General features: G+C 47.3%; 1 protein-coding gene and 1 long non-coding RNA gene across 2 annotated transcripts; one reads left to right on the forward strand and one right to left on the reverse strand.

Annotated features, from left to right (window-relative positions):
- Positions 1-336: 336 nt before the first annotated feature.
- On the reverse strand, positions 337-7,130 carry LOC138243296 (uncharacterized). Its single transcript, XR_011192077.1, has 5 exons — positions 6,737-7,130; positions 5,164-5,222; positions 3,355-3,680; positions 2,718-3,005; positions 337-2,539 (listed from the first exon to the last, which is right to left on the reverse strand). It is a non-coding gene; the product is annotated as an uncharacterized lncRNA (long non-coding RNA).
- Positions 7,131-9,220: 2,090 nt separating this feature from the next.
- LOC138242633 (uncharacterized) lies at positions 9,221-15,461 on the forward strand. Its single transcript, XM_069198183.1, has 6 exons — positions 9,221-9,254; positions 10,047-10,424; positions 11,094-11,261; positions 11,926-11,987; positions 12,363-12,432; positions 15,400-15,461. Exons 1-6 carry the CDS (start codon positions 9,221-9,223, stop codon positions 15,459-15,461), a joined length of 774 nt encoding a protein of 257 aa, XP_069054284.1.
- The last annotated feature ends 704 nt before the right edge of the window (positions 15,462-16,165 follow it).

Raw genomic sequence — 16,165 nt, forward strand, 5'->3', positions numbered from 1 at the left:
AAGGTACTGTGAGGTTCAGATCAGAGGTGAGAGAGGCTGGGAGTTTAGTAGTTTGATAGTGCAGGGATAAAAACTGCTTCAGTTGCTGGGCGTACACACACAGCTTTGGCTGAGCCCAGTTTGTGTTCTCACTGCAACACAACAGAACGTACATCACCCCTGTGCAGGCATCGCTGCAACAGCTTCCAGTTGGTAACAGAATATAGCTTAAAATTGGTGTAAACTTCCCCAAATAATTTTCTATTACCCTAAAATAATTAAAACACCAAAAGACACCTTAAATATAAAATATATTGCACAAAAACAAAAATAAATATATATATAAAAAATATTAAATGGTTATGTTTTTCGTCACACTATAGGGGAAATCATATCTTGGCATCTAATCTTTTGGCAGTGTTATAATGAACAGCTGTTACCTGGCAGCAGGAGAATCGGATTTCCTGAACTGAATTAACAGGACAGGCCCTTAATTACTGAACCGCCATTCGAACCCCTGATCAGCTTACAAGAAGTACCATTTTTGCAACCGCTGGTCTTTCGTGCATCCTTAAGATTAATGCCTTAGAAAAAATGTATAATGCTCAGTGATTACAGAACTCCCTACTTCCTTCTGCTAAAAAATCACCTTCAACTGCAGTTTCTAAATCTAGTTACTTTCAAATATAGTTTAATATTTTTATTGTCTTTTGTTTTACTTTTTCAGTAAAACAAATATTTTTCTAGTCCTGCATGTTTTCAGAAAACAGAAAAAGCGCTGCAGGGAACTGGGGGAGGTATTGAGCGTGACAGACCAGCGGATCTGAGGAAGTCAGGAGAAAGAGGCTTCGAGGGAGGAGAGCAAAAGTCGCTGTGGAGTCAGACTTGTCAGGGGGCAGAGTGTCGTACTGTGTCAGTGAATGGCACACCCTGTAGACCACCACAGACTCCTGCTGGGGTCTTCCCTCAGCACCGCGGGTCAGTCTGGGGACAGTGCAGAGCAGCTGCTGTTAACACAGGGAGCTGTGGACCAGAACACTGAGCAGAATACATAACACACCCCCAGCCTGAAGGGGTGTTCCTCAAGCACCTCCTACTGGATACGTACAGGAAAAACAATAAGTTATCAATACTGCATTATCGTTCTTCCTGAAGGACCCGAAGGTGCTTCACACATAGGAGGGCACTGTTCACCCAAAAATCTCAGACTGTTCAAGCTCTGATCTGGACAGGAATGAGGTCAGGACACTGACTATGAATACTGCTCAGCTGTTTCTAATCAATACTCATAAGAATTGAAAAAATAATGTTGGCATTAATTGATTTTGTCTTTCCAAACAATCCCAGGGTGTTTCATGTGTAGGAGGGGACAGTTCAAGCTCAGATAAAGCCAGGACTCTGGGACAGTGGGACTCCACACCCCTGCTCCTACAATCACTGTCTCTGGGATCTTTAATTAAGCAGGTGGGACCTCAGCTGTAATCCTCCTTTGATCTAGTTCTGACCTCCTACAGCTCAGTGTCCCTGGTCCTCTCTAGTACAGAAATGACATCAGGCAGAGTGCCGCCTACTGGTCCACCAGCACTAGGTGGTTTTTGTTACTGTGGTACGGGCTGGATCCAGCCTGGCCTGGCTCTCCACAGCCCAACTGAATCCAGCCCCCCTGTAGTAAGACTGCTCCCACAGGCAGCCCCACAGTGGGGAAACCAGAGAGTGGGCTCACTGGTAACCACAGCTGAGCTGCACTGTCTGTCCAGTAATAAGAGGAACACATGCACAAGCACAGAAAGCACATCGATTCACTTGACATCCGGAACAAAATCATAGCATTTTGATTCTGCCCTACATGGTACACGATGTGTCTCCCTTGTTCGACTATTTCAATGGGTCTCTGACTGTCCTGTAGGTGTTAATGAGGAGATACGCACAGAGGCAATGTGTCAGTCTTAAGGCACAGTGCTGTGTAACATACATTAATGCTCAAATGTCGATTAATGGTCTTTCACCTAACCTCTTTCTAGTGTAGAATATCACTTAATTACTGTAGAACAGCACCCAGTACTGAAATGTGTAATTAAGAGCACCAGTTGTGTGTTAAGGACAGATTCTACCGCTGTGCTGAGTGAGAGTGGGAGAGAACATACAAACTCAACACAGGGAGACCTACACTTGATCTCAGGAATGCACACATCAGGATTCTCCCCATCCCACTGTCAATGCTTAGTTTAACAGGACTCCTCCTGCTGGGATCCACCAGACTGGGGCTGGGCTGGAGACTGGGGGAACTGTGGTGTTACCAGAGGGTCTGCAGGCCCTGGGTCATCTGGGCGATTTCCAGCAGCTCCGTCTCCCAGCAGCTCCACATCAGGCCCAGGGGAACTCCGAGGCGATGGCCCTGCTCTGCTGGAGCCGTTAGCGCAGAAGGTTCTGAGACGCTGACCTAACCACAGGTGTCTGACCAGCCCAAATATAACCCCAGCAGCCACGAGCACAACCAGGATACCGACAATCACAGGAGCCAGCTAAGTGACTTGGGGAGCCACCCAAGTGGAGTCAGAGTCTGGAAAACATCCAATAAACCTTAACAACCGACTTCATGCAACAGACAGATTTAAGGACCAGGACGAGCATGTTTAACTACAGACAGCTGAGTAATTCAGAAACAGGACGGCGTTAACACATGCTCTGTCACAGCCTATTCTACAGCCTATTCTAATGTGCTCTGTCTCCTGTCCTACCTTCCACACGGACTCTCACAGTGCTGATGATCCTGTCGGTCCTGAGGTCCAGTACTGTGTAAGAGCCCTGATCACTGAAGGAGACTCCAGACAGCTGGAAAGTCTTGTCCTGGACGGAGACTCTGGGATTGTAGAGCTGATTTGGGGTCACTATGCTCTTCTCTACAGCACACACTAGCACAGAGACTCCAGGGCCCTCAGGAGTAAACTGAACTTTCACAGCCTCCCTGGTGTAGAGACTGATGTTCAGAGGGTGTCCATCAGTGACAGTGACATTCTCTTCATGACCTGCACACAGAAAGGAAAAACTCCCAAGAGTGAGAAGAGTCAGGGCACGTCTTGTCCCATCACCCTCTCCTGTGCAGCACTACTGTAGGTCACGTGACAACGACCTCATCTGGGTCGAGCCCCAGACTCACAATGCAGCTCTGTAACAAACCCCACAGTTCACAATGTCAGATTAATCCCTTCACCCCCCTCACTTACTCTTAACCAGATTAATTTAAGGCCTTATTCTGTACACAGAGGGAGGTGGGGGTGTGGAACAAGCTGCCCAGCCCTGTGGTTGAAGCCGATACCCTGGCTTCTCTCCAGACACAGCTAGGTGAGCTTCTTGAACCAAGCAGCTACTTCTTACCTCTCACAGACAGACGCACATTCCCCAGGAATTCCATGTTTCTGTCCCGATCGATGTATTTGCACTCGTAGTTTTTCTCTTGAGCGAATGTCACGCCGTGCAGAGTCAGCGAGAGGTCACCCTGTCCGACCTTCTCTCTGGAGACTTCAGCTGTGGTCTCGAACCCGGGGCCAGGGATGACCGATCCATTGAAGAACTCCAACACAGGATCTAAATCATTGTCTGCCACTTGACGCCATGCTGCTCTCCAGAGGTGACTGCAGTGGTATCTTTCTTACAGGGCAACCTGACAGAGTCTCCAAATTTCACCGACACTGAGACAGGATCTGAGGAGACACAGCAGATACTGAGAGACACAGAGACAACTCGACACCCCCTGGAGAGAGAGAGACACAGCGACACAACTAGACACCCCCTGACAGACACACACTGGAGAGAGAGACACAGCGACACAACTAGACACCCCCTGACAGACACACACTGGAGAGAGAGACACAGCGACACAACTGGACACCCCCTGACAGACACACACTGGAGAGAGAGACACAGCGACACAACTGGACACCCCCTGACAGACACACACTGGAGAGAGAGACACAGCGACACAACTGGACACCCCCTGACAGACACACACTGGAGAGAGAGACACAGCGACACAACTGGACACCCCCTGACAGACACACACTGGAGAGAGAGACACAGCGACACAACTGGACACCCCCTGACAGACACACACTGGAGAGAGAGACACAGCGACACAACTGGACACCCCCTGACAGACACACACTGGAGAGAGAGACACAGCGACACAACTGGACACCCCCTGACAGACACACACTGGAGAGAGAGACACAGCGACACAACTAGACACCCCCTGACAGACACACACTGGAGAGAGACACAGTGACACAACTAGACGCCCCCTGACAGACACACACTGGAGAGAGACACAGTGACACAACTAGACACCCCCTGACAGACACACACTGGAGAGAGAGACACAGCGACACAACTAGACACCCCCTGACAGACACACACTGGAGAGAGACACAGCGACACAACTAGACACCCCCTGACAGACACACACTGGAGAGAGACACAGCGACACAACTAGACACCCCCTGACAGACACACACTGGAGAGAGACACAGTGACACAACTAGACACCCCCTGACAGACACACACTGGAGAGAGACACAGCGACACAACTAGACACCCCCTGACAGACACACACTGGAGAGACACAGCGACACAACTGGACGCCCCCTGACAGACACACACTGGAGAGAGAGACACAGCGACACAACTAGACGCCCCCTGACAGACACACACTGGAGAGAGAGACACAGCGACACAACTAGACACCCCCTGACAGACACACACTGGAGAGAGAGACACAGCGACACAACTAGACACCCCCTGACAGACACACAGTGGAGAGAGAGACACAGCGACACAACTAGACACCCCCTGACAGACACACACTGGAGAGAGAGACACAGCGACACAACTAGACACCCCCTGACAGACACACACTGGAGAGAGAGACACAGCAACACAACTAGACACCCCCTGACAGACACACACTGGAGAGAGACACAGTGACACAACTGGACACACCCTCACACACACACACTGGAGAGAGAGAGAGACAGACACAGCGACACAGCTAGACACTTCCTGGAGAGGAACAGAAAAACACAACTCTACAGCACCTATAACTGTGTGAGATACCAGACACACCCATACCTGTGCAAGATGGGTTAAAAATCAGACATTATTTTCTAGATATGATTTCAAAGCCCTTACCGTTCAGAACACTCCCGACCAGAAACAACAGAAATGTTATCCTCTTCATGATTAAAGATCTGCAAAACAGACAGAGATACCGTAATGACAAGAGCAGAAGTCATGACGACAGCAGAGGTGGCCCACAGTGATATACATCTTTCGTGGAGTGGGGTATTTTATTGAGAGTGTGGGGGTGATCAGGTCATGTCAGCCCACTGTCACAGCGTTAAGGCTCCTAATTTTAGCACTAATGGCCACCGCGCAGGTCAGTGAATGGACACCTCTCGTCACAGAACATAGATGCGAAAGCAAAATGGCAGGTGTGCAAATTCTTGATCGCAGAACAAACTTGATGTCTGAAGCTCTGTCTTTGCAAAAGGTGAACCCGAGTCAAATATACCAGCGCAGGGGTAGCGCCCCTGAAGAAGGAAATGATACCATAATACAAAATACATCAATAATACTTTGTACACAAAGAAAAATACGTTGAAAGTTACAAAAATGCTTCTTAACGTTTCGTACATATTTTTAAAAAATATTCCGCATGATGCCTTATTCGGTCTTCTCTTAAGGATATTATACGTTTCAGTAAGGACTGGTGGGGGTGCTGGGGGTGTTGTCTGTGTAACTTCATTGGAGTTTGTTATCCTTCTCGGAAGTGGGAAACTGGTAGAGTTGGGAGTCGAGGGATCCGATGAGATTCGTTATAGAAGGAACACGAGGAGGAGCTGTTGCCCAGAAACATTCCTTCACTTTTTTGATGTTGTCAGCAAAGATAAACTGCAGACAGCAAAGAGGAAAAGATCATTATCCCTGTCTTTCTCACAACTGAAGAGGGCTCCACAGATGAAACGCTGCCTTTCCTTTCCTCTCTTTTCAGCAGGGATAAACCTTTACTTGTTCCTTTCCAGCCTACGCCTGCTGGTGCAGCTGCCCACCTGATATATAACATCCCTCTAATCACAGCTATGAATGTCCACTGTGGGCATTTTCCCCTTGATTATTTATTCTGGCATTGAAGCACATTTTATGTCATGCAGAAGTGTCCCAAGCACTGAAAAAAACGTTTTTCATTCAGGAAGTGAGACAATCACTATGAACTGCAGTTAGCCTGCCCTGATCTAGGTTTCCTATATACTTGAACATGCCGTGTTCACAGGGTCGTATTTTAAAAACGGTACGGTAGATTTTCTGGTACTTCAGGGTTTTGACAGTCTGTTACACTGTGTCTCACACCTCGGTGTCAGAACTGTGAGACGTTTTTATAATCAGCAATCACAGTGCAAGTGCGCTTTTCCCAGTGCACGTTCGTGTTATTGTGAGTTTTTTTTAATTGGTTTGCGATTTTCTGAATATATTCCATACAAAAATACGACTTGGACAGTCGCTGTTTATTTGGATATTCCCTTTTCACCGAGGATATGTTCAGTAATCCATCCGGATTAGTACATTTAAAAATGACTGTAGAGCGAAAGGCGACATAACATCACTTCGGAAACGGAAAAAAATGTTTGTTAAAAGACACTGTTCGTAATAAAAACTGGACATTGTTTATCCAGTTCAAGAGATTTATACAAAAGAAACACTTTACCTTTAATTCCTCCGAAAAAACATCCTTCGTGAAAATTCAAGAACGTCTCTTATGCATAAAATCCGATCGCCCGAAAAAAGGAAAACAAATGAAGACATTTGACTGTCAATGTCCAGAAACAGAAACAATATATGAAGTATCTTAAATGTTCAATACAAAACTGTTTCTGCTACTACTTAGGCATATAATTAGATCCCACAACCGAAACTAAAAGTAATTTGAAAACGAGTTTGACGAAAGTTAAACCGAACTTTTTTTCTATTGTCTTCTGAGGCAGGTAACAGAAAGACGTTCTGTTATGTAGTTAGACGACATACAGTATGTCCATCTCCTTCACAACTCGACCGCTGTCCAGCTAAAACTGGGGGTTTGATTTCGTACAAAAAAATGGTGGCTAACAAACCTTCTCTTTCTGAAATCGCACAAACCCTTCAGCGGATGTTATGTTCATGTTACGCAGTACAATATTCTCGAAGCTTCCCCGCCCCCCTCAATTGAAGGTGTTAATCTTTGCCGGACACCGCCAGAGGACAACATTTCTACCACTGAAAAACTCTTGTGTGAGGGGTGTGGCTGTGGTCAAGCAGCCTCAAACCCGCTCTGTGTTGTGGGCTCCCCACCCAGCACTACGGATTTACCATAATGACGATGCTCTCACCGCAGTACAATGACTGGACAGTCTGATTTTTCAGCTTTAAGAAGGAGGGAAAACCTCAAGCACACAGTCGGGGGCTTGTTACCCGCTCTGGAGCACAAATCGTCTCTTTGTAGGCAATGTGTCGGAGTTGGCCCAGCAGAGGAATAATTTAACATCGGCGGGGGAAATCCTTCCATTGTCACGTTTTGAAATCAGGATTTGCAATCAGAGTTTTAGATCCGAGATCACACTGGCTCGTGGTGGTGCTGCAGCATGGAAAGAGCACCAGAAGTCTAATTATATTCAGAAGCTCGATGAACAAATGATAAGCTCGTTGTCTTAGAAAACATGTGGTGCTGGTGTGGGTTGTTGACAGTTCTCACCAGACTGGAGTCTGTCCTGTATCTTGGATGTGATCGAGCATGAACTCGCCCGTCAGCTGAACTGTAGATCTTCTCAGTGCACAGTTTGCAGTGAATATGCTAATAGACCATGTGACACTCGCAGAGGTCCGTGGATGTTTCATCAGACCTCGTCTTTATGTAACTTTGCATAAAAACAATTGTGCATTAATTAGTAGGTATATTTTATTAGTAGGTGATTAAGTGATAAAAGCTCAAAATCATATTCTCAGTCGTTAAAATGCATCGTTTAGCAGAAGAGTTGTACATGATGACAAGACGTTATCATTCGCTTAAGGCCGTCTTGATGCATTACACACAAACGCCCACTAGAGGGGAGTGTTTAACACAGAACAATCATTACCTTCTGTATGAACAACCACTGTAGGTCCTAAAATATGTAAATTGATCGGTTTAAGTAATTGTCCAGATGGAAAGATAAACCGTTCACAAACTTTACTAGTTTAAACAGTTAAGACAGGAGCAGTACGTAGAGAATTGCTAAAGTATTACCCATTTACATAAGGAGCGACAAAACCATCCCAAATAATTCTAGACCATTGTGTTTGTCTTCTATTTATTTCAGTCTGAAGGGAGCGTTCTACACTGACAGGCTGGAGGAACTGAGTCTCTTTAGTCTGAAGGGAGTGTCCCACACTGACAGGCTGGAGGAACTGAGTCTCTTTAGTCTGAAGGAAGTGTCCCACACTGAAAGGCCGGAGGAACTGAGTCTCTTCAGTCTGAAGAGAGTGCCCCACACTGACAGGCTGGAGGAACTGAGTCTCTTTAGTCTGAAGGAAGTGTCCCACACTGACAGGCCAGAGGAACTGAGTCTCTTCAGTCTTAAGGGATGTCCCACACTGACAGGCTGAGGGAACTGAGTCTCTTTAGTCCTGAACAGAGAAGACTATTAGGTGACCTGATAAGTTTCAAAGGCATTAATGACAAAGTCAACCCAGAAGAAATAGGTGGAACAGAAGCGCATTTAAAACAGAGAACGTGAGGTACTTCTGTACACAGAGGGTGGTGGGGGTGGGGAACAAGCTGCCCAGCCCTGTGGTTGAAGCCGATACCCTGGCTTCTCTCCAGACACAGCTGGGTGAGCTCCTGGGATCAATTAACGACCAGATGGCCCGAATGACCTCCTCTCATTTATAAACTTTCTTATGTTATTGTGTATAATTACTGCTTCATATACCGGTAAACAGTCTGTATGGACTCCTCATAATTGCGATCTACACAGAAAACGCCCTTCTCTATGTCAAGATCACGACGACAGTGACACCTTCGTCAGTGTACTGTAGGTCGACTATCAGAGGAACTGAAATAGTTAATTCGTTGTTAGACGTGTAATAGTTGGGCCTCCGACCAATGAGAATCCGGGTAAAGTACAAAATAGGCTGAGAACTAGCAGGTCTTCTTTACAACAGCAGCGCAGAGGATGACATGGACGCAGCGCGCACCCTGCCCCTCTTCCTCTGTGAGTGACATGCTGGTGTTACCGGCTGAATCGCCAATATGTGGGAATTCTTTGACTTCGATAAAAACTAAACGCTCGGCGGACTTCGTACTGATCATGCTTATTGATAAATACAATTATTTAGAACTGGGGCACTTCTCAGTTAAGCGCGTTCTCCGAATATCAGATCGATTGCTGATATAGTTATATCAATTACGCAAGTTAATAACATACTGTAGGTCCAATAGCCTCAGTTTGCAGTATGTAGTGTCTTTTTACATGATAGTTTTTAGTTTGATTGATGCCGCCTGTGCCTGTTGCTCACGATGATCTTTATTATTTTTGAAAACTTGAGGTTGAAATCAATCATTTCTGTCTCTTCTTCTGTGGGGTTTTTCCGAATGAACGGTGTTGCACCCGCCAGCAGAAAGCGATTGAAATGAGCGACATTAGCGCGTCTTCCTTACGAAGTGGTCTCGCCAGTGTGATTACAGTTTTATTATCTGTGTCTTGCAGAAGACAAAATATTTTTTTTTAAAAATTAGGAGACGGGCAAAGGCTGGTTGTGTGCCGATCAAGGCCAAGGCCAGAGAAAACAATTCAGGTCTAGGAAAGAACAGCTCAGCTTTTGTAAACTTATCTCCCATCTGTATAATTAAGTTATTTATATTGATGATTTTGTTCATCTTTCCTCTACCGCTATTTTGATTTTCACTTGCCAAAGCGTTTTGATCTTTTTCGGATTTCTGTAATAACCAAGAACCAATTCGTTCCGAGCTTCTGAAAAGGACTGACGCGAGTTTCCTGTCTCAGGTGTCTTCCTGGCGGGGGGACTGTTCGCTGGCTCGGCCGGGGTCGTGGAGCTGCGGGTCCGAGCCGGAGACACGGTCACCCTGCCCTGCGACATCAGGCACCAGACCGAGACGCTGTGGATGATACAGCGGCCCCTGGAGGTGCCGCTCGTCGCCGCTGTCGGTCAGGTCAGCGGCTCCCAGGTCAACGGCTCCCAGATCATCAAGGAGACTGAACGAGCGTACGAGTCTCGCCTCTCCCTCGTCCTCGAACCCTCGACCCTCTCCGTCAGCCTGACGCTCGCCAACCTGACGGAGTCCGACCGGGCGCTGTACTACTGCGCCGAGAGAGCCGGCGGGCGGCTGCGCTTCGGAAACGGGACGGAGCTCGTCTTCCCCGGTGAGCCCCAGCCACCGCCCGACACCCCGATAACCCCTCACGCACACTAACACGCGAGCAGTTCCAGTCTGTGCACCCGGTCCCCTACACAGCACAGACACCCCGGGGTCCCACTCCTTCACTGTTCAACACTGCAGTCTTGTTCGGTACCGGTTCCGGTGTTGCCATGCTCGTACCCGACACCGGCTGCTTTCCTTTTCCACACCTGCTAAGTGCTAGGTCGTTACCCCATTTTTACTGTGCTTTATTACAACGCTGTACAGTAAACACTTCCAAAATGTCTGTGAGAGTCGTTTCGTCCCCCACAGGATGCAGCACAAAGTTCGATTTTCAACGATACTGAGTTTTATATCACAGATGAAAACAAGGATTCTTTTTTTAAAAAAGTTTCACGATTGATGAACCCCAGCTTTGTGACCTCACTGAAACGATGCTGATGGGAAAAAAGAACCGCACCCCTCCTCCTCCACACTCCGGCCCTCCCGTCTGCGTGGCTCAGGCTGGAGAGGACCTGATGCCCCTGCTGACCAGTCCATCGCCGCCCCTGTCCGGCCCAGGCCAGTCGGCTGTGAGGTCGAGGAGGTGGGAGCAGAGGTCACCCTGCTCTCAGGCCAGCAGCCTGGAGCCTCACTGTCCTGTCACTGATGCGGACATTGTGTCCGCCTGCAGGTTCAGCAGCAGTACCAGTGGCAGAAAACTCCTCCTTGGAAGAACCAGACCGGACAGTGGTCAGTCCCAGTCCCTGCTTGACGTGCTGGACTCTTCTGCCCTCTGTGAGTGTGGTCTGTGTCATCGTGTCCTCCGTCTGCGTTTTCTCCTGCGTTTCCCTTAGAAGAGGTAAGACTGCCCACACGGCTGTGTTTTTCTTTATTAGTGAAAACAGAAATACAGTCTGGGGAAAACCTGCTGTATGTTTGCGATACATTCAAACATGTAAACGTGGGAAGGCTAAAGAACCGAGATACTCTGACATCTTGCATTGTGCTGCTGTTACAGCGATATTGATGACGTATAATTCAGTTGGGCTCCCTAGTCTTGTATGGCTGTGAGCAGCTGGTCAGTCCGTTTAACTCAATAAGAAAAACAGGAGAAAAGGACTGAAAAACAAAAGTATCGGTTTAATTCTAACTTTAAGGGGGCAGAGATTTTCATGTCCTAAACCGGAATGTCTTATTTCTGACTTCTTTTGCATAACAATGCTTTTAGTAGTTGCATCAGAACAGCGGTACTTACTGAACATCCTACAGCTGTGTTTATACACCTCTTCTCCCTAACTAAGATAAAGAAACACGTCTTTTACGGTGCCGTAGGGTAGGGCAAAATATTTATTTCCTTTTTTTCTGGTCACCTTTTGTGTGGGAAGACATCATTTTTTTAACTCTGGTTCTCCGCACAGTAGGTTCTCAGGGTACTAAGTAATGTGTTGTGATAAACGTAGTACAGTCATTGTCATTTCTGGGGGTCACAGCGGAGTATAACTGTGTTTCCTCTTTGAAACCAGGCAGTAGAAGCTCTGAGAGTTGCCCCCAGACTGGAGGACACAGCGAGAGACAGGACAGTCAGGTACCGATCCGATTTTTATTTCAGACAGGACACTGTGTCTCATCACCTGGAGTGTCTGCCTCTGTCTGTGATATAACACATTCTCAGATCATATCTCGTTTCAACAGACACAACTTAAAGACCATGAGTGAATGTGTGTGATCCAGTTGTTTTTAGTAATTATTGTATTTGTGAAGATATGGCAATTTTTATGGGCCGCTAAGTGTTTTTCTGCAGTTTTGATTTTGACTGAAACAATTTGGCCAGTCTTATCAGCGTGTGTCAGGAGGGTCACAGATGAAATTTGCAGAGTGTGTGTGTGTGTGTGTGTGTGTGTGTGTGTGTGTTCAGACTCATCGTCACCAGCAGCTGTGCTGTGTGTCTGTGTGTTTGCAGGAGGAGGAGGCAGGACTGCAGTACGCCACTATAGAGATCAGCAGGCAAAACACGAAGCACAAGAAGAGAGGTGTACAATACACAACACACTACCAGCCTCAGGACAGCACTGCTAGAGCTCCACAACCCAGACTCAACCACATCACAGCACAGATCAAACAGCAATATCTCACACACTGGGACACACACACACAAACACAACATAAACTGGAATGCTACAGAACCCTCAACAGACAATACACACTAGCTGAATATCTAACCAAGCTAAATAACAGCAAAGAGAAACAGACCCTGACGAAGTACAGGGTCAGTGACCACAGCCTGGACACACACACTGGACACAGGCAGACCTGACTGTCCAGAGAGGACAGGCTCAGTGACCACAGTCTGGACACAGACACTGGACACAGGCAGACCTGACTGTCCAGAGAGGACAGGCTGTGCTCCCACTGCCAGCGGGGAGAAATAGAGACAGAGGTGCACTTCCTACTGCACTGTGACAGATACTCTGGGATTAGAGAAACATTCTTCCCTAAATTCAGAAATCTAGTCCCAGAGTTCCCACACCTGCCAGAATCCCAACGGGTCCCAATCCTACTGGGAGAGGGAGGAGGGAACTCAGCTGAACTGGCAGCCCAGTGTGTGATCTCCTGTCCCAGCCTGAGGAACAGACAGTGAGCCTGTCTCTCAATAATAATAATAATACAGTGTGTGATCTCCTGTCCCAGCCTGAGGAACAGACAGTGAGCCTGTCTCCGAATAAAAACAATACAGTGTGTGATCTCCTGTCCCAGCCTGAGGAACAGTGAATCTGTCTCTCAATAATGCTCCATAAATCTATATGTAAATATTTTAGAATTGTGTCTTTATTGTAAATGTCTGTAGATTTTTGTTTTATGTAAATTGTATTTGTTTTACTTTGGCAACATTGGTTGTACTCATCGGTCATGCCAATAAAGCACCTCGAATTGAACTGAATACAGGGCACAGCTGGCCTGATGGGTAGTTAGTAGTTAATCCATCCAAGTGTCAGCTGGAGATGAGAAAATCACAGTTTGAAGATTCTCATTCTTAAAAGAAATAAGGGTATCGGCTTCAACCACAGGGCTGGGCAGCTTGTTCCCCACCCCCACCCCCCTCTGTGTACAGAAGAGCCTCCTGTTCCCAGTTCTAAATGCCCTTCAATGTAGATTTCCCTTGTCTCCTCTGGCTCATGTTTCTCTATTCATTCTACCAGAGATTCAGTTTCTTCAGCCCGTCAGTGTGTTTTCTGGAGCTTAAGGGAAGCATCTGGTTGTTCTTGCCTGGGCTGATGCCAGAGCAGCGATATCTTTTCTACGCAGAAGGATATGCATTAGATGTATGGATAAAAAGGGGAGATGAAAAATATAGATCTGTGCAACATTTTCTTTATAACGGGGGGACCATAACTGCACGTAGTATTTCACTGTGTAAAGAAACGACTCCTAGGCCCCAGTTTTAAAGATTCTTCTCCAGAATGACCCTTGTGAGGTGGAGAGGAGCTGCAGAATTATTTGGATCACCTTTGCCGATACCCATTTAGTATAGTATACCTAAATATAAGAATAAATCTTTTCAGTAAACATCTACGTTGTTCACCTGCCTGTTAGGACTAACACCACACACACACACAGCGGTTCATCCGGACCGGGTCGGCCTGACGAGATTCAGGCCCAGAGCCGGTGGTCACTGCCTCCCCCTGCTGGCCGGACGTGGTAGCGCCGCTTCACCGCACTGAAGAAACCGAGAACGGAAGGAGAATTTCCAAGCTGTCTGGAGCGCCTGAACTCAGAAGCGTCATGCAGCCTCTCTGCGTGCGAACAAGAGCTCAGGAGATTCACCTCCTTTCAGCGTGCGGGGGGCCCCGACTGATGAATCAACCAGTTGGCCAGCGGCCACATCACCCTGCAGCTCCCCACTGGCAGCCCCACTGGAGCCCAGCAGGGGGAGCCTGGCCAGTACCTGGAGGGGAGACTCCTGGGAGAGCCGAGGCTGCTGCTGGGAGAGGTGTTAGTGGGGCCAGCAGGGGGCGCTCTCACCCTGCGGTCTGTGTGGGTCCTGATGCCCCAGTATAGTGACGGGGGACACTGGACTGTAAACAGGCGCCGTCCTTCGGATGAGACGTCAAACCGAGGTCCTGACTCTCTGTGGTCATTAACAATCCCGGGGTGTCTCTGGAGAAGAGTAGGGGTGTTACCCCAGTGCCCTGGCCTAATACCCCCCCTGGTCTTTACCCATCATGGCCTCCTAATCACCCCCCTCTCTGAACTGGCTCCATCCCAGTGGATCTCCATCCACTGGATCCCAGCTCCATCATCCAGGTGGGGCTGCACACTGGTGGTGGAGGGGATCCCCATTACCTGTATTAGTGTAAGACATTATCATTATTATCCCTCTGCTCTCCTCCCCACTGAGAGCTGCTGTGTGGGGGGAGAGGAGTGGAGCATCATCCAGGTGGGGTACACACTGGGGGGGTGGGGGGTGGAGGGGAACCCCATTACTGTAAAGCGCTTTGAGTGGAGTGTCCAGAAAAGCGCTCTAGAAGTGTAAGACATTATCATTATTGTATATCGCCGTCGCTAGTCTCCTCCTACGACATAGTGATATTAAAAACAGAACAACAGCGCCACCTGCTGGATTCCTAGTGTACTGCTACACCCGAACCGCCGAATAGGTCTTCCCTGTAGTTCTTGAATCCAAGTCAGAGCACAGGCGTCGCACATGAGCTACTGGTCCCCTGCAGCGTGACCCGTCCTGAAGCCTCTTCTGCAGTTTTCATTCCACACCTCAATATGAGGGCTCTGTCTTTTTTTTTTTAAAGGAACACATCTCACAACCAGAGGAATAAAGGGTCCTTCCATTTTTTTTCTTCAATTACAGGAAAGCGGAGAAGAGCTGAAATATTCGGAAATCCAGCTCCCATCTGGATCACGGAACGGCCACTTTCTGTTGCTTTGTGACACCTGACGGACACCCCAGTTTCCCAGTGATGATCCCCAGAACCCACTCCGCCCAGGAGGCGAGCTGAAGCGAGTTCAGCTCAGCAGACAAGAACAGCAGACTCAGAGGACGATCTAACAATTCACGTTTTATTGTGTTTCTTTAGTGCAAGTGTAGCGCTACAGCTCAGAAAATGACTTTTGACAAGTGTAAATGTATCTTTGTACCCTGCAGCGATTCCTCCAAAGAGAAATGTTGGCCATTTTCAGAGTCTTTATAGCTTAACGGCGGGAACTGTTTTTCCTTATTCTCACCGTGGGATTAAAATGTACTTGTTCCTTTAGAAACGAAACATTCCAGTATCTATTATAAGAAAATCCAAAGACTGCAAAAAGAATCAACAACAAGAGAAACTACGACTCAACGCAAAGTGATATCGTACAAAAATGCCTACAGTCAGCAAGTAAATGAGGTAGGAGAAACAATTTTTGGCACAAGAATCTTAAATGCTAGACCATAAAATAATTATTCCTTAGAATGTCCGGACTGTTAAAAGACAAAACAAAAAGGACACTGATTATACATTCACACATAAAAACCGTTTAAGTGCATAACTGAAAAACTGAATGCCAACAGGAAATTTCTTAAAGTAACACGTTCCTTTCTGTGCTAATTCTGAGACACAGGCAGTGTCCATCAGTACTGTCCAACCCTACCTCAAACAAAACCGTCTCATTCAATTCCAAAGGGGAGTTAAAATGAATTTGCCCCCCTCCCACTTCCTCCGGAAGTGTCACTCCAGGGAAGCGTCGTTAATACTGAGAAGAGGAGGAACGTCTTTA

Source organism: Lepisosteus oculatus, chromosome 14 (genome assembly GCF_040954835.1).
Source record: "Lepisosteus oculatus isolate fLepOcu1 chromosome 14, fLepOcu1.hap2, whole genome shotgun sequence".
Classification (NCBI taxonomy): Eukaryota; Metazoa; Chordata; class Actinopteri; order Semionotiformes; family Lepisosteidae; genus Lepisosteus; species Lepisosteus oculatus.